The sequence below is a fragment of the Pelodiscus sinensis genome, chromosome 3 (genome assembly GCF_052426305.1).
Source record: "Pelodiscus sinensis isolate ZL-2025 chromosome 3, ASM5242630v1, whole genome shotgun sequence".
Lineage (NCBI taxonomy): Eukaryota > Metazoa > Chordata > Testudines > Trionychidae > Pelodiscus > Pelodiscus sinensis.
This window is the reverse complement of record NC_143054.1, coordinates 94041807-94060690: the sequence shown is the minus strand read 5'-3', so window position 1 is coordinate 94060690 and position 18884 is coordinate 94041807. Positions and strand designations below refer to the sequence as shown.

At 41.2% G+C, this 18884-nt stretch overlaps 1 protein-coding gene across 5 annotated transcripts in view; it reads right to left on the bottom strand.

Annotated features, from left to right (window-relative positions):
* LAMA2 (laminin subunit alpha 2) overlaps positions 1–18884 on the bottom strand; it is a 503865-nt gene that overhangs the window by 89526 nt on the left and 395455 nt on the right. For all 5 annotated transcript variants that reach the window (XM_075924139.2, XM_075924141.2, XM_075924140.2 and 2 more), the window contains 5 exons: positions 16569–16731; positions 11634–11844; positions 10000–10116; positions 9265–9428; positions 7413–7551 (listed from right to left, as the gene is read on the bottom strand). In XM_075924139.2, coding sequence (XP_075780254.2) covers positions 7413–7551; positions 9265–9428; positions 10000–10116; positions 11634–11844; positions 16569–16731 — 794 coding nt within the window. The remainder of the gene's footprint in view (positions 1–7412; positions 7552–9264; positions 9429–9999; positions 10117–11633; positions 11845–16568; positions 16732–18884) is intronic.

Sequence of the window (18884 nt, the reverse complement as noted above, 5' to 3'; positions counted from 1 at the left end):
GATTATGTTTCTTTTCCCTTTGAGCTACAAAAGCTAGGGAATGATCACTCTGTGCACATGGAACTTCAGATCTAATGATCATGATAGTAATTATTAACAATTCACTGGGCTTGCTTGACTGACTATTAAAGTTGTTTATATCTGATAGAATGAAGTAGAAAGGCTGCACTTGCAATGCAAAAACATACTGCAGGTTGAATAAGGGTTTGAGTAATTAGGGCCAGGCTGATATTTGTGCCAGAAACCCTGATTGCACTACAAACACTAAAGATAATGTTTTACAAAGATCTTTTCAGAGATAAACAGAGATGTACAGATTCAAAACAATTTAAAAGGAAATACTGATAGAAATGTACCGTATTTTCCGGCGTATAAGGTGACTGGGCGTATAAGACGACCCCCTAATTTTCTAGTTAAAAGATAGGTTTTCATCTTATACTCGCCGTATAAGACTACCCCCCCTTAAGAGGCCAACCGACAGCGCCCCAGCGCCCCTCCGCCTCCCCAGCTTTGCTCCCGGTGTCCCTGGTCTGCTGGAGATGGTCCCCAGCAGACCAGGGGCACCGGGAGCAAAGCCGCAGCCGTGGCGGGGTCCCGCGCCTCCCCGGCTTTGCCAGAGCAAAGCCTCAGAGGCGCGGGACCCCTCCGCCTCCCCGGCTTTGCTCCCGGTGTCCCTGGTCTGCTGGAGATGGTCCCGGCTTTGAAAAGCCTCGGGGGAAGCCGGCAGCGGGGCAGCCCAGGCACGCCTGGGCTGCCCCGCTGCCGGAGCCCCTCCGCGGCTTTGCTCCGCGTCTTCCTGGTCTGCAGACCAGGGAGACGCGGAGCAGCTTTTCTCGCCCCGGAGTACACGGGCGGCGGGACCGCGAGGTCCTGCAGTCTGTGTCCTCCGGGGCGAGAAAAGCCCCGTTCGTACCTGCAAGTCGGGGACTGCCTGTATACCCGGTGTATAAGACGAGTCCCGATTTTTGGGGGATGTTTTTTAGCATAAAAAGTCGTCTTATACGCCGGAAAATACGGTAGCTGTGTTAGTCTGGTGTAGATGAAACAAAAAACAGGACTATGTAGCACTTTAAAGACTAACAAGATGGTTTATTAGGTGATGAGCTTATTTGATCTGAGGAAGTGGGTCTGGCCCACGAAATCTCATCACCTAATAAACCATCTTGTTAGTCTTTAAAATGCTACATAGTCCTGTTTTTTGTAAAAGGAAACATGTCATTCAAAACGAGTGAACCAATCAAAGCATCTTACAGAAAATGTGCATTTTGCTGATTTGTGGCTCATAAGATATTAACTTAATGAAGAGCACAGACATTACCAATATCTTACTGTGTGCAACATGCATGTTCATGTGCATAGGCAAACATGTGCGATGGTGAACTCCTTTATTTGACACTGTGTTTAGACATATGGATTGATAGGGTGTTTAGATGTCCTATATCAGTCCATATGCTAAACAAAGGGCAATAGAAAAAGGGAATCAGTGAGGGCCAATAAATAGGCACTGTACTGAACTCCAGAGATTCTGATTCTATTTCCAGTTCTGCCTCTGACCTTGGCACGTCATTTTACCTCTCCATTCTCCCTTCCCGTTTTTAGCATACTGCCTAAAACAATGAGGTCCCATCTCAGTTGGGGCTTCTGAGTGTTACTGTAATAAATAATAATAATAAAATAATAATAATAATAATAATAATGAAAAATATTACTTCACAAACCCCTAGTGGCCTAATTTGTACTTCCATAGGTGTTATGTATCCTTCTGAGAACAAAATTTGATTACATCTGAAAAAGGAAACATTTAATCAAATTACAACAAAAATATTACAAATTCCTGGATATTTCAGCTGATTGTCATTTGGGAAGGAGAATACTACATACAACAGAAATTCTATATTATAATGAATATGATGGTAAATGGATGGCTGAGAAGAATGACAGTCACCAGCTAATGTAAGAAATGCAGGCTACGTCTAGACTGGCCCCTAATTCCGGAAAAGTCATGCAAAGCATTTCAAGTAGGAATAAGAGATCCTCCGGAAAAGGGCTTTATTCCAGAGGATCGCACCAGTCTAGACGCTTTTTTCCGGCTTTTCCCCAAGCCGGAAAAAAAGCGGCGGACATGTTTATTTAATCCCGCGGGGGATATTTAAATCCCCCGCGGATTTCCCTATTCTGACTTACCTGCTTTGCATGACTTTTCCGGAATTAGGGGCCAGTCTAGATGTAGCCCCTGTGTCTACTATACCACATCAATCTAGCTACACTGACATAGCTACACTGACCTCTTGTGGAGGTGCAGTTATGATGTTGGTGTAGTATAGCACTTGTCTCAGCAGGACAAAGGCTGTAGCATGCACACTGACATATGAAGGGTGAGGTAAGCTGTCTTGTTTCAATCTAACTCTGCAGTGGAGACCAAGCCCTAGTCCTTTGATCTTGCTTAGTAGACTGCACATTGTGAATGGGTATCCTAGGCGTGAAAAAGTCCCTGCCCATGACCACCTCTAGGTTCCCTTCTGCCTGCTATTTCCAGGCCAGAGGCTGGGCAGACAAGCTGGGGGCTGTGGTATGTCCATGCATGTGGACCAAGCTGCCCATCTTCCCAATGCTGGGGCTGCTCTGGCCATGCTATCTATCCAGTACTGGGCCGTGGCTCAGCAAGAGGGCCTTCAGTGGTGGGGAAAGGGGAGCATGCCAACTGAGGTCAGGCCAGGTGGCACTGCCCAGCTCTTCAGCACTTCAGGGCCAGAGGAGGCTGGGGCCATGCTGCCTGGCCACCTGGTGCTCCACAGCTAGCTGGGGCTGAGGCCATGCTGATCAATGCTTCAAGGTTTGGGGGCACTAGCCTGAGACAGAGGCCATAGACCACCTGGATAGGGGAGCTGGGGCACTGGACAGGGTGTTAAAAACCATAGTAAGGGTTGGGCTCTGGTGGGTGTGGAAAGAGCAGGGCCGCTGGTGGACAGGGCCGGGTTGGCAGTTAGCCTCCTCAAGCCAGGGGTTCACCAACCACCTGTGAGACTCCACCTACATTTTTAAAAAGAGTGATCACATTAAAAATAACTTTTCAAGCATCACTTTAAAATTGTCATTCTAAACTCTGAACTAGAAGCCAAATCCTTTAACATGATTCAACTTTTCAGTCAATTAACCTGATCACCATCATCACCCAGGCTAGGTAATGGGCCATGGAAAGCTGCTTGAATGCTGGAGAGTCTTCCATCTGTGATTAATTTATTTTGCTTTTAAAAGGGAGAATGAATCCATCATATAAAACATGGGAGGAATTCTGTCATATTTTTAAATTTGGATTATCTTTTCTATTCATCTATCAGGCTTCCTGCTACTGCAATGCTTCTCGGTCTCCTTTAGTTCTGATTTTTAACACTGTCAACTTCATTTTTTAAAAGCATCCTTTAGATTAACATAAATAAAATTCTAAGATGATCATACATCACAGTGCTATGTAAGAATTTGTATGATACAGAAGTAGGTATTTTATTATATACTATGTGGGAAAGGAAAGGCAAACAGAGAACTGATGGGCAGGATCCCCTGGGATGCTAACATGAAGGGGAAAGGAGTCCAGGAGAGCTGCCTGTATTTTAAAGAAGCCTTATTGAAAGCACAGGAACAATTCATCCCGATGCACAGTAAGAAAAGCAAATATGGTAGGTGACCAGATTGGCTTACCAGGGAAATCCTTGGCAAGCTTAAACACAAAAAGGAAGATTGTAAGAAGTGGAAACTTGGACAGATGACTCAGGAGGAGTATAAATATGTTGCTCAAGAATGCAGGGGAGTAATCAGGAACACAAAAACACATTTGGAATTGCAGCTAGCAAGGGAAATGAAGGGTAACAAGAAAGGTTTCTACAGGCATGTTAGCAATAAGAGGGTGATCAGGAAGGATGTGGGGCCTTTACTGGATGAGGGAGGTAACCTAGTGACAGGTGATGTTGGAAGAGCTGAACTATTCAATGCTTTTTTGCCTCTGTCTTCACATACAAGGTCAGCTCCCAGACTACTACACTAGGTAATGAAGTATGGGAAGGAAGTGGGCTGCCCTCAATGGAGAAAGAATGGGTTAAGAACTATTTAGAAAAGCTAAACATGCACAAATCCACGGGTCTGGATTTAATGCATCCAAAGGTACTGAGGGAGTTGGTAAATGTCATTGCAGAGCCTTTGGCCATCATTTTTGAATACTCATGGAGATTGAGAGAGGTCCCGGATGATTGGAAAAAGGCAAATGTAGTGCCCATCTTTAAAAAAGGGAAAAAGGACAATCCAGGAAACTACAAACCAGTCAGCCTTAACTCAGTCCCCGGAAAAATAATGGAAGGGATCCTCAAGGAATCCATTTTGAAGCACTTAGAAGAGGGGAAAGTGATCAGGAATAATCAACATGGATTTGCCAAGGGCAATTCATGCCTGACCAATCTGATTAGCTTCTATGATGAGGCAACTGGCTATGTGGACATGGGGAAGTAGGTGGATGTGATATACCTTGAATTTAGCAAAGCTTTTGATATGGTCTCCCATAATATTCTTGCCAGAAAGTTAAGAAAGTATGGATTGGATAAAAGGACTGTAAGGTGGATAGAAAGCTGGCTAGACTGTCGGGCCCAACGGGTAGTGATCAACTGCTTGATGTCTGGCTGGTGGGTGGTTTCAAGTAGAGTGCCCCAAGGATCGGTTCTAGGGAAAGTTTTGTTCAACATCTTTATTAATGACCTGGATGAGGGGATGGATTGCACCCTCAGCAAATCTGAGGATGACACTAAGCTAGGGGGAGAGGCAGATACATTGGAGTGCATGAATAAGGTCCAGAGTGACCTAGACAAATTAGAGGATTGAGCCAAAAGAAATCTGATGTGGTTCAACAAGGACAAGTGCAGCATCCTGCACTTGGGATGGAAGAATCCCAAGCATTATTACAGGCTGGGGATGGACTAGCTAAGTAGCAGTTCAGCAGAAAAAGACCTGGGGATTACAGTGGATGAGAAGCTGGATATGGGTATCACTGTACCCTTGTAGCCAAGAAGGCTATTAGGGTGCATTAGGAGGTGCATTTCCAGAAGATCTAGAGAAGCTGTTATTCCCCTTTATTCGGCACTGGTGAGGCTACATATGGATTACTGCATCCAGTTCTGCTCCTCCCCCCCCACTACAGAAAGGATGTGGATGCATTGGAGAGGGTCCAGCGGAGGGCAGTCAAAATGATTAGGGGGCTGGAACAGATGACCTATGAGGAGAGGCTGAAGGATTTGGGCTTATTTAGTTTGCAGAAGAGAAGAGTGAAGGGGGATTTGATAGAAGCCTTCAGCTTGCTGAAGGGAGGTTCCAAAGAGGATGGAAAGAGGCTGTTCTCAGTAGTGATGGATGGCAGAAAAAGAAGCAGTGGTCTCAAGTTACAGTGGAGGATGTCTAGGTTGGATATTAGGAAAAACTATTTCACTTGGAGGGTGGAAAGTATTGGAATGGGTTATCTAGGGAGGTGGTGGAATCTCATCTCTAGAGGTTTTTAAGTCCTGGCTTGACAAAGTCCTGGCTGGGATGATTTAGTTAGATTCGGTCCTGCTTTGATCAGGGGGACTGGACTCGATGACCTCCTGACGTCTCTTCCAGCACTAGATTCTAAGATTCAATTATTTTACCACTTAGCAAGAAGAACTTACTTAAAACATATTACTTTAAAATGGGCAGCACACTCCTATTTTTCTAATCAGTTAGATCCCTAGTTTATATAACTTGCATATCACAAATAAGGCAATACCTATTGAATTCACAGAAATGAGCACCTTTAAAAATGTTGCCTTGGTCTCCTCACTTGCTAATCATTTGGATCTATTTATATCACAGTGTCTACATCCTTTCTTTATTCCACTTCAAATTATCTATTCACTTTCTTGCTATAGTATAATCAGCTGGTTCACTGCCTCTCTAACATATGCCCTTTTGTAGACATATAGCAATCACCTGCTTTGTTTCCTGACTATTTCATCTCTCTTCTTTCCTAATCCACTATAACAACATCTGTCTCCCTCATTGTCTCTGAGGCATCATAGGACCAAAAGATAGAGGTATTTTTCTGATTTTTTATTCTGAAAATAAACCCACTACTCATTATTTGCCTTTGCATTAAAATTGGTAAGTTTGACAGAAACAACTATGTTTATTGATCATCAGCATTTACTAATATGTGAGGCACCATTTTCCCTTCAAGAGATTAAAGTCAGTAATTAGTGATGCTTGAACTGTTAATATTTGAAGTAAATAAAACTGCGATTACCTCCGAATTAAAATCCAGACCTTCTTAACTCATTCATGAGTATGGACTGGTCACATTTTCCTTTTTTCTAGCCCTGTAACTCTGATTCTACAGGGATTTAGTATTGTTTCTGTTAGCTATTTGCATCATTGTGATATCTTTACCTGTAACAGGGACTTTTCAATTTCATTCTGTTCTGTCATCTGCAGGGGTATTTTCTGCCTGTGTATCTGTGATGTGTCAGTTGGTCACATATTTGCCTCCATAAATAGGCTTTTAACTCCTTCATTATTTCTAGTACAAAGATCCCTGGATTTCTGCCTCTCATGAGTTTGTTGTGGAGCAGAGGTAGTTCTTTCCATTATAATACCCATTTAAAACCCTTCTAGCCGCCCTGTCTCTCCCAATGAACCAATTCCCCTGACTACTGCATCTACTTGCTGCATCTCATCATGGGGGAGAAGCTTTTCTGTGAAGCTTGGAACATTTTGGAAATATAGTGTTTAAAAATTGTTTTGCCTTTGAGACAGGAATAAAAGTAAAGAGGAAAGAGTCCAGAAAAGGATTTTATAAGAGGCACAGAGAGGAGAAAATGGGATGAGGAGGATTATAGACCAGGAGTATATGGAGATATGATATCAGAATGTGGAGCTCTTGCACTGTTCCAAAAAGCCTTTCTGTTCTGTTTCAGTGACCTTATTGTGGAGAAATGACCTTAAATATTTTTTAGGGAACCAGTGTGCAAGGACCCAAGCTGAAGATTTCTTCAGAACACAGTTTAAAATACAAACAAGGTACACATTCATCAGAGAGAAGCTGACTTGCTTCTGTCTGGAGGCTTTGTTGCAGCAGTTGCTAGCTGGAAGGCTATGAGACAGGAATAAAAGTAAAGAGGAAAGAGTCCAGAAAAGGATATTATAAGAGGCACAGAGAGGAGAAAATGGGATGAGGAGGTTTATAGACCAGGAGTATATGGAGATATGATCTCAGAATGTGGAGCTCTTGCAGTAGGAGGGGTACAGACAAAGAAGTAGGATGGTAGATAATAGAATTTGAAATGAAGGGTAGGCAGGGGCCCTGGGTTATAGAAGCAGCCTTAGTTTCCCTTCCAGAAGACACCATTCACTTTTCTTACCAGCTGCAGAGCTTCATTTGCACGGGACTTGGCCTCCCTGGCGACTCTCTCTGCTTCATCAATATAGTCCTTGATATTGCTATAGGCCTTGAAAGCTACAGTAGCATTGAATGAGAGGTTTTTAGCTTCAGCAAGGATTCTGTTAGGGTGAAAAAGATACAGCACATCATTAAAAACTGCTGTTGTGACTCAACAAAACAAAATGGATTGGTACTTGGAGCCAAACAGCTCAGATTTCTTATGATTGGTGCCAGTACATAATGCCATACTTGAGGTTTCTGGAGCACAGATGCTAAGTGTTTAAGAGGAGGGGTGTCAAATATTATTTTTATAGTGTCACATAGAAAAATAATAGGGTTTTACACTGTGCGTTAATGAGATCTTCGACGGTGAGAAAAGGAGAGGTTCAATCATTAGCATATGATGCATTAGCCTATGATGCCAGAAGCCCATGTTCATTTCCTTGCTCCACCACAGACTGCCTGGGTGATCTTAGACAAGTCATAGTACAGCTCCACTTCAAGCTCAAGATTCAATTTTCATCTTGAGAAGAAGTACCCATGCTAACTCACTAAAATTTGTGATGCAGCAGAATGAAGGGCTAACTGCCAGAGTATATATTCAGGGTAATTAGCTCCTGCTGCAGGTCTTCTGCTATTTCTAGCATGTTAGTTTGATCAGAGATACTATAGTTATGTCTTCTTGGTTCACAAAATACACCTTCCGCTCTGAGGCTGTGTCTAGATTACATCCCTCTTTGGACAGAGGGATGTAAATTAGGCACTTTGAAATTGCAAATGAAGCCGGGATTTGAATTTCCCATGCTTCATTTGCATAATCACGTAATGACCCTCTTTCGAAAAAGTGCTATTTTGAAAGTAAAATCGTAGCTCTTTCAAAAAGGGAAGGCTTTTTCGAAAGATCCTCAAAAAATGAGGTTTATAGGACCTTTCAAAAAAGCCTTCCCTTTTCGAAAGAACCGCGTCTAGACTGCAGTTTTACTTTTGAAATAGCGCTTTTTCGAAAGAGCGCCATTTTGTGATTAAGTTGTAACAATTTGTACTTTGTAAAGGAGATGCTATAAGTTCTTTTCTCCTATGCTGTAATGGCCACAGGAACTTACTCGGCAATACTGTTTTGTGGCGATCTGCCTCTCCACAGTCTGTCGCCCCTCACATCAGTTTGTATGACTCTTTCCAAATGACATGAAGGAGCTCAACAATTGGCTTTTAAACAATAATCTACCAAAGCTTTCGGGGACAGGTTTTAGATGCATTCACTTTGCTTTGAAAGTGATGTTTAAATTGCTTCCTTTACCCGAGAGTCAGCAAGTGCACACTCTTAAAGGCTGCCAATTTCAAACATAAAAAGATAAACAAAAAGGGTCTGCTTCTCCTTGCCTGTTGCAGTGTCATTTTCAATGGTGGAGAAGTGACTGTAAAAGATGCTATTAAATTACAAGAGTAGCATCTTATACCACTTTGTGTTCACTTTGCCCAGGTGTACATGACAACACAAGGTAGAAGACTGAAAAAAAATTGAATATGTCAGTATTTTCCATCTACTGGTTCATTTTCAGAAATACTTGGAACTAATTATCTTGGATATAGCCGAAGCCATGTACCATATCTTCATAATCCTCCATATCTAATTCAGACTTTTGATGCTCCTCCAAAGAGAAGAATATAGCCTCTCCCAATTGGAGAGCATTGGAGCAACTGTATAGGGCACTGGAGTCTAATAAACTCATAATTACAGACTTAAAGTCTGAAAATTATCTCCTATTTCTCTCACGGAATTCTAGATACTAGACTATGACAGCTTTAGAAGTGTCAAAAAATGTTTGTCCTACCCATCCAGTATTGCAGATGATTCATTCAGTTGGGATGCATGGTTTTCAGCCTGCAACACCTTTTCTGGAAGCATCCTATCCTGAATATCTTGAGATAGATCATCTATTTTATCCTTCAGCTGATCAGCAATTGGTTGTATCCGATCCCCCGTATCTTCTACATACTGAAAGCCACAAAACAAGAATATTTAAACAGCTGCATGCAAACATCACAGTCCTTTTGCATATTGTTTCTGTATGAGATATAATCACATATGCTTGGACATTTAATAAAACTTCAGTGAACCACTATGGAAAAACAAATTGGAGACAATTAGACTATTTTGAAAGCTACTGTTCCATTGAAGACTTGACTGTTTTGAACTTGCCTTGTTTCTTAATGATGTATGAGAAAAGATAAAAATGCATTTTACACATGCCTCCACACATGCACTCTTGCGGAGATCTTTTCTAAATTATGGATGTAGAAATATTTATGCTATGCTGTGGTGATATTTCTGAAATACACTGTCAAGCTGTTCCATTTATCATGCACCTTTCACTGACTCACCTGCACTTTTGGTTATTAAACCATGTCACCAAGGGTTACACTTTTAAAATGGCCACCACTTTCGTCACAAAGAAACTGACTCCAAAGGATTTCTTATTCCTCCCAACCTAAATATGGACTTTCCTCCAAAATTGCTGCCTCGATAAACTTATCCTCAAAAGCAAAACAAAAAGAAAAATGCTCACCTCTACAGCTAAATTGATTTCATTTGCAAGATGGCTGGCTTCATCCAAGATGTCATTCCCTTCTTTCAGAATTTTTTCCGTCTCTTGTCTGTTACTTTCTACAGCTTGCTTCCTTTTCTATAGGTTGAATACCCACAATGATAGAAATTAATTAAGTAAAGGTATTGCAGGAGTACCCAGGTATTCTAACACCTCTGCATTTTTTCTGCCTCCTCCACCTTCAGTGATATTATGGTGAACAATAAAAATATGGAATGTCTCAATGGCAAAGATAGTCAAAAGTCATTTTTATATTGCCCCATGACAACAGTGCCTGACTGTAACATTACAGCAGAATGGGTTAAAAAAAGTCAGAAATCCCCTCTTCCTCTACTTTTTGATAATGTTATTTTCCCCAACTATGGCCATGAATTAGCCCAAACCAAAATGTTGTAAAGATTCTTTATTTTAATTCTTGATCCCATATTTAATAAAAATTTTCAGTTTGTGGGGTTTTGGTTTTTGACACCATTGTCTTATTGGATTATGATGTGAGAAATGTAAGTTTTGCAAACCTTGGAACCTTCACTTTTCCAATTAGTGAATACTGTGCATATTGAACAAGAGAGATGGCACCCTCTTTGTCTCTAGTTCAAAGTACTAGCAGCATCATGAACAGAGTCATTAAGCATCACAGAATAGATTGACAGTAGGCCATGCAATTGCATCACTGAGGCAAATGGGAAAGTGCTATGATGGCCACTAATTAAGTGAAAGGCAAAAAAGATGGAAATCTCAGAGTGATGAAGAGAGCAAAACCACAGGTTGAAGAGATTCCTCACAGTATTCAGAGAATTAATTATTAATCATTATTATTATTTATTTATTCATAGAGTCTATAGTATTAAGGATGGCATAAGAACCTAGATAAAAGACAATTGCTCCATCTTTCATGCTCTAACCACACCAGAAAGAAATATAGAACAGCCGATGTTTTCTTACTTTACAATGTTGCATCTCTTTGTAAATCAATCAAATCCACAAACCTCAGATGAAAATTCAGGTTTTGGAACTCTAACCTCATCACCATATATTAGGCAAAAGCTCATCAAGAGCAACCAGAGTTTGAAACATTTATCTTCATTTAGATTTGACTCTGCTCTTTCTGTCTCGGATAAATGCTTGTTAATGAAAAGTATAATGTGCTTTTTCTAGTCTTTGCAGTTAAAATTAGATCAAAAGCAGATTCCTCTGCTACCAGGTAGATCATTTATAACAACTACTAAATACCAAAGATATACTTTGATTTAATACTCTTTAACGCCTATACACCCAGTTCATTTCTTTCTAGAGGTGGGGTATGAAGGAGAAAATGCAGGGCTGCAAGATGCAAATAGAGGATAGTGAAGACTGTAATTGGCCTCTTATTAAAATCCTTAATCAATAGTTTAAATTTTGCATAGGGACTTTCACATGTCTTTGCACTGGGATGAATTTCTCCCCATGTGCACTATTGGGATCTCTCTCTCTCTCTCTCTCTCTCTCTCTGCAGGTTGTAAAAACGTTCATGTGAACCAAAGAGGGCCAGAGTTCTAGATTTTGGTCTGACCCTCAGAGTGGCTGTAAATTAAGGGAATCTGCTCATCAGCACTCACCTCTATCACTGTCATGTTTCTTTGGTTGATTGCAGATAAGCGATTGGCTTCCCTAATTTTACTGCTGGCTTCTCTCAGCAGATCTCGAGCATCATCAGCCTTGTTTTTGTAATCTGTCATTTTATCCCTGACCTCATTCTTCAGCTCCTCGTTTTTCTTGGTGGGATCTCCAAATAATTTCTTCACTTTGTTCAAAAGGGCTTCAGCACTTCTGCAGTTCCCCCCCAAGACACATGAAAAACAGGCATTGAATCCATCTTCATCACAACCAGTAATCTCACCATTTTTAATTGCTTACTGCTGAAATATTCATTTTACATAAAAGTGTAAAACAACTCTAGGGAGAGCACACACTTACTAAAGCAAAAAGAAAAGCTGATATTAGGCTTTTGCCTTTTGGATTGTAAATTTACCCTGAGTCCTTATTTAGAAAATGGTCTTCACTGAAGTCCTTTTTTATATTGCCATTTTTGCTATCTGACTGGTGAGTTTTTGTGAATCACTACACTCGTCAAAAAATCCCCTCATTCACATTAATTTGACACTTGTCACAAAGTGGTCCATTACCTTGAATGGAGGGGACAGAATGTTGAAATGCCTGATCTGAAGTTTTCTCAAAGCAAAGCTTCAGACAAGCTGTGAGAGTCTGAAATAATTAATGTTGTTCCCTTTTTCTATGTTACAATCAGCTTCTAGAGCGTTAGACACTTTTTTAAATGAAAGCTGAAATTCTCACAGTCTCATGATCCCAGGAGCTGGAGCTTTAAGAAAAATATCAACCACCACAAGATGCTTCATAAAATCATGAGAGTGGACAAACTTCATGTGTAGTTGCTGACTGGAGATTCATCCACTAAGCCTGGCTCAACTGTGTCCTGCTGAACTGTGCTATCCTCCACAGAAATCAGGACAAGTGATACAGGAAGTGTGGCTATGCCAAAGAGATATTTCAACTACATCTTGTATAGCTGCAAGTTCCACTTCAGAGACACAATGCTAACCCATATCTCTTTGGTCAGAGCCATCCTGCCACCCATGGGTAAGTTGCCATGAACTCCGTCATCCCTAGAAGGGTCAGCCAACTGAAACTGGATATCATCATCACCAATGGGACACGAAGAAGATCATCATGGTTGATGTCACAATACCTTTGAGCCCAGGACCACAGCCTGAGAACTAGAGTTACCACATTCAAACTCACATGCTGATCACTGGAGCCCTGGGCAAATGGAACCCCAGTCATGAGTGAACACTGAGAGAATGTGGAATCAGACAATGCTATCTTTGGCTTTTGCGACAGCTCATGGTTTTGGACACCATCCAGTGGTCAAAGGACATCTACTTAGAAGACATTACTGGACATCAGCAATACCAGGAGGGATGAGCTGGTGAGCTGAAGAAAAAGGCAGTTGGGAAAATAAATCAAATGCTTTCTTGATGGGCTGTATTTTGTAACAGACAGTACACCTTAAATTCTCAATTACTGAGGGTCAGTCTTCATTCACTGAGGTATCTGTTTCCACAATCAACTCTCTTTGTAACTTTTCATGAGTAATGTACCCAAATAACTATTATCTAAACTATGTTGTTAATTTACTTGCTTAAATTTGAGTTATTGCTGATTTTGTACTATATGTATCATATGTCTTTTAAAACAAACTTTGTATTTGTGTAGTCTCAGAGGGGTAACCATGTTAGTCTGTATCTGCAAAAACAAGGAGTCCTGTGGCACCTTAGAGGTTAACAGATTTATTAGGACATAAGTTTTTGTGGGTAAAAACCACTTCACTAGATGAATTGGAGTGGAGTTTTCCGAGACATAAGGGTATGTGTGTGTGTGTGTGTGTATTACACATATGGACACTGCCTCCACACGTCTGTAAATTCCATTGTTGGCTTTGCACAGAACACATATCCATTGTCTTTACAGAGACCTTTGGTATACATTAACAGGTTGGGGCAGGCTTAACATAATGTATCTGCTGTAATATGTGCCCTTGTAACTTTTCATTGCAGCTCGGACTGCACCCAGCTTGCTGCGTATCTCCCTTCTTCCAGCATCTGCCTGCCTGGCTCAAATCCACAGAAGAAAACATAAAAGGAAGGACACATTTAGGGAGCAGATAGACTACATAAACTCCCTCTTGAAGGAGATGCGGGCAGAGCTGCAGGACCAGCTTGTCAGGAGAGGAGACCAAAACTCTCTTTGCCTCCCTGACAGTTGTGATGGAGTTCCTGGTTGCATGTCTAGAGAGGGACTCCTCCCAGAACCCTGTCTGCCCCAATAACAACACAAGTCCCTCCTCCTCCAGGCCCTTTGCTCCCACTCCCAGGGTCACCAGAATCCACTGGTTTACAGGGAGGTAATTCAAGGGCAGCCTTATCCTCCAGTATCTCGTGAGGTAAAAGGTGGTCCCACATGAGTTTCTGAGCCTCTTCCCCACGTCTTTCATTTCCCAGCTGTTTTCCCCAAATAAAAACTCATGTTTTTTGAACAACAGTCTCTTTATTGCTTGAACTGCATGGCTGGGGTGGGGAATTAAAGGCACACACAGGAATGCAGGGGCAACTTGTTGAGAGCAACAAGGAAGACTTTCAAAACTGGCCATTCATAAAACTATCATTCAAATCCTCTCTGATTTACGCTGCCCCACTCCCTGCTCTCCTTATTGCCCTGGTGTCCAGCTGATCAAACTCTCTGTCTAGGAGCTCTGTCTCAGCATCCCACCCTGCCAGATAAGATCCCCCCTGCTCTTGCAAAGATTATGGAGCACACAACATGCTGCCAGCAAAAAGGGAATGTTGCATTAGCTGAGGTGCAAGTGAGTCAGGAGACTCCTAAACCTACCTTTTAAATGTCCAAAAAGCATATTCAACAACCATGCTGCACTTACTCAGTCTGTATTTGAACTCTTTCTTGTTGGGTTCCAGGTTGCCCATGTATGATTTCATGGCCACATGAGCAAAGGGCAGGCTGGGCGTCCCAAGATCATAATAGGCATTTCCACCTCTCCGATTCTGATTTTTCTGTCTGGGAAATAAGTTCCCCTATGCATCTTTCAGCGGGAGCTCCTAAAGATTCTGCCTGTCATGCACCTTTCCCGACCATCCCATGTTGATGTTGGTGGAACGGCCCTTGTGATCCACCAATGCCTGCTACAGCACCATGGAGAAGTACCCCTTGCAGTTTATGTACTCCTTGGCAAGGTGGTTGGGGGGACAAGATAGGGATAAGTGTTCTGTCTATTGCGCCACTGAGTTAAGGAACCCCACTACATTCGCAAAGTTCCAAAAAAGTGATCTTGCACAGTCACAAGTTTTGCAGCCAGTGCTGATCATCCCATCTCTGCATCACAATGTAGTCCCACCAGTCTGTGCTTGTCTCACGGTGCCAGCACTGTGTCCACAGGATTGACTGGCAGCTGTGCATTCATCATTACCAGGGCTTGCATGAGCAACACCTCCATGCCAAGCTGAGCTTTGGCTTCCTCCTCCTGGTGCAGTGACATGCATGTGCTCTTGAAGTAGGCACACCATGGCACACATTAGCATCAGTATTGTTTGCTGCAAACCAGGATCTATACTTACGCTGCTATGGTGGTTGTATGGGAAACCAGGGCACAAAAAGGTATAAGCACATTGCTTCCCATTGATCTCACACAAGGGGGGAGAGACTAGACAAGTGTGTTATGGGACACTGATGACATGAGCCCATAACCAGCCGCTGCAGAGTTTTGGTCCCAGTGGGCACTGGGAACATAGCTCAGAATGCAAAGTGGTCCAAGGTGCATTGCTTTCTGAATTGGCAGTAGGCTCCTTAATGGGTACATGTTACTTTGGACTATATACTATTCTTCCTTGCAGGGAGGACATGGACCTTCAACTTTGCAAAATTAGGTGCCCAGAAATTGACCATATTGGATCAACCTTACCTCATAGTGTAGGCGTGGCCTGCGATTCCACAAGAATCCTTGTTGTTTTTGTATTTGCAGATAATCTAAGCACTATATCCAGAGGTACAGACACTCTTATCTTAAGAGTGCATTATTTAAATTTTTAACATTAGCTTTAGTAAAACTTATAGTTTGGAGTATTTGGTGAGAAAGTGGTGGATTTAAAAATTTATGTTCAGTAATGTGTTCTTTAGGTGGACTGAGGACACAAATAGGATTACAGACTTTACTTCAAATGTAAACACTGAAATAAGAATGGGAAAAAGCAACAACTGCAAGTAAAGTTCTGTTGACTATTAGAGCAAGAAGACAACTTCAAAAGGAACAATCAAAACAGTCTTCTTCCTCACTTAGCATGCAGCACTTCATGGAAAACACAGGGGAGGGGAGATGCTAGTCATTTCTGTCCTTTGCAAAAATCCTGAAACCTAGCCAACCAGAACACAGTGACTGTCCAAAATCATTTGATAAAAGAGTGAGCACGAGTAATTCCTTCAAAGTAGTGAGAAGGGTTGCATTTCCAAAATGGAAATATTTCAAATAAACTTTTTTCCTGAAAATTTTGTAAAAGTATATATATATATATATATATATATATTATATACACACACACATATATATAATTTTAAGGATAACATTTTTATCTCTTTCCCTTATAGAATGATTTAATACTTCAGCAAGAATGACTAGAGAGTTTTCTGATAGTGATGCTTAAAATCCTAACTCTAAAGTCAACAGCAGAAGTTCTTGTGGCCTACAAAACAATTCAAATATGGCAAAACATGTCCTTATGAATGCCTCTGCTGGGGGATAATGTTATACAAACATTAGCATTTTCAGGAATCCAAAGGCAACAAAATAGACAATCAGGATTATCTCCCCTTATGTTTGAGACCTTCAGTTTTGAAATCCCATAGGAATGCATTAATCAGATTCATTTTATTGGGCTCAGCATGTTGAAATTTGCGGCCCTTCTACTTACTCTAACTCATCTTGGGCTGCCTTTTCTTGCACATTCAACTTTCTTCTCCTCAGTTCTCCCATCATTCTGTCAATATCATTCTGCAGAGCTTCAAGACTTTTCTCCAGGGTCTTGTCTTGGATTCTGAGTGTCTCATTCAGTTTTACAGCTTTTTCATTTACAGCTGCAGAGGGGGGCAAAAACACACAGAGAGTAAGTAAATAAAAGTGACACAGAGACTTTCAGTATCCACACATCATCGCCATCACCAAGGGAAATACAATTTGCAATGGGTATTCCTGCTGTGAAATATAAAGGACAGTTAATCCAACGATCAGTAACAAATGAGAAAATGTTATATGTTCCATCAAATCCTTTATTGTATTTCATTTCCAGGCACAGTAATTAAAGTGAGGCGGCTTTATATCCAGAGCAAGAAATATAAAGAGAAAATATATACTAAACCCTTGAAATGGTAATTTGGGACACTGAGGAGGGAGCGAGGGGGTGGAGCAAGAAATGGGATGAAAAAAAGGAATGTAAATGAGGCGTGGAAGAGAGTTCATTGACTTTTTAAATATTTTGTTTTTAAAATTCAAGTTTATGAATGATGAGAATAAATGATGGAGTTCCCCTCTAAAAATGAAGGGTGAATGAACAGCGGTGTTATAGCACAAGCTTATGTATTTAAATACAGACACACAGATGGAGAGAAGAGGTCAAAAAGGGTTAGACTGCAGAGTTCTTGCACAAAAAGGCTTAGTCCTTGGAGAAAGAGGAATAACTCTTGCACAAAAAGCCCTGTCTCCTGACGTTCTACTGTACTTTTTCTTATGCAAAAACGCGCTTGTAGTGTGGACGCTCTGCGAGTTTTTGCGCAAAAACTGTGCAGTGTAGATGTAGTCTTAGGGTGTATCTACACAGCATCCTTAGCTCAAAATAAGCTAAAAAGGTATTTTGAAATAGCTTATTTCATAATGTGGCACTGTCTGCACAGTGCCAAATTTTGACATAACTCGCTATTCTGAAACTCCCCTTAACCCTCGTGGAACGAGGGTAACCGGGACATCCGAATAAGCTACTCATTATTTTGAAATCTATTTCGAAATAACAGTCTGCTTCAATAGATGCAGAATAGCTATTTCGGGATCCTTTCAATGAAATTACTATGCTAAGTGCCTTAGAATATGTCTACACTGCAGGCAAAGGTGTGACTGCAACATGGGCCAACTTACCCTAGCTGGTTCTCACTAAAAATAACAGTAGCAGTGAAGCACAGCAGTAATACAAGCCTGCCACTGACCTCGGGTATGTACTCCCAAGTGGTTATTCCACACTGCTGCAGCTTCCCTGCTATTGTTTGAGTTAGCTCAGTCAAAGCCATGAGCCGCAGTCACCCCTGGTATTCAATGCAAACATATACCTCAATCTTGGTTGAAACTGGAACAGAAGTATGGTTGAAATTTTTATTCTACGCCTTTAACCAAACAAACCCAAAACAAAACCCTCCAAAAGCTATTTTACAATTCATTAGACAATTTGTATAACTGTAACTGTCCCTGTGATTCTGTATTCCTTAAAGCCAAATCCTGCAAAGAACCCTGTTACATAGGGAAATCCTTCCAGCTTTGTGGAGCCTCATTGACTTGATAATGGTACTTCATGCAGGCACAGGGAAATGTCTACACAGAATTCACTGCAGGCTAGTCCCTTAGTTGCTATTAACCTAACTGCATAGATTTGATTAGGAAATAGAACAATAATTAATTATATGAGCATTAGGACATACTACAAAGAGTCTTTATTTACTAGATCTATGGGGAAAGACAGAGGTTTGGGTAGTGGTTGTGTTTTGGGGGCAATATGGTATATATTTTGTTGTTTAAATTTTCTCAATGCTTAATTTAAAGTTTGTATAATGTTGGATGCAGGGCGGGGCCATGAGTTTTGCTATGCTACTGGATGCTTATTCCTTGTAAGGATTATTATTCTAAAATATGATCAGGGCATCTGAGGATGGGGATCAGCACCGCTATTTTAATTTGTTTAATGGAAAGAAATAGATCATTTAAGAATTCACTAAGGTTTACCTAAAATAGAAAATAAGTCATATCTCACATCTACAAAGGTTAGAAGCAAATGCTCTTCCTCCTGCTTTAAAATAAGGCCATCAGTACTTCCTAGTTGTGCTGAGTTGCAAGTTATCAGACTACAATGATGCTACTGATCCAGGTCTGGATATTCCCTGTCTATGAGCTCTAGTGAGTGTATTTTTGGAAAATTCAAACTTTGAGATGAAAAAAGGAAACATTTTACCGGCAGATTTCATTGTGTTTT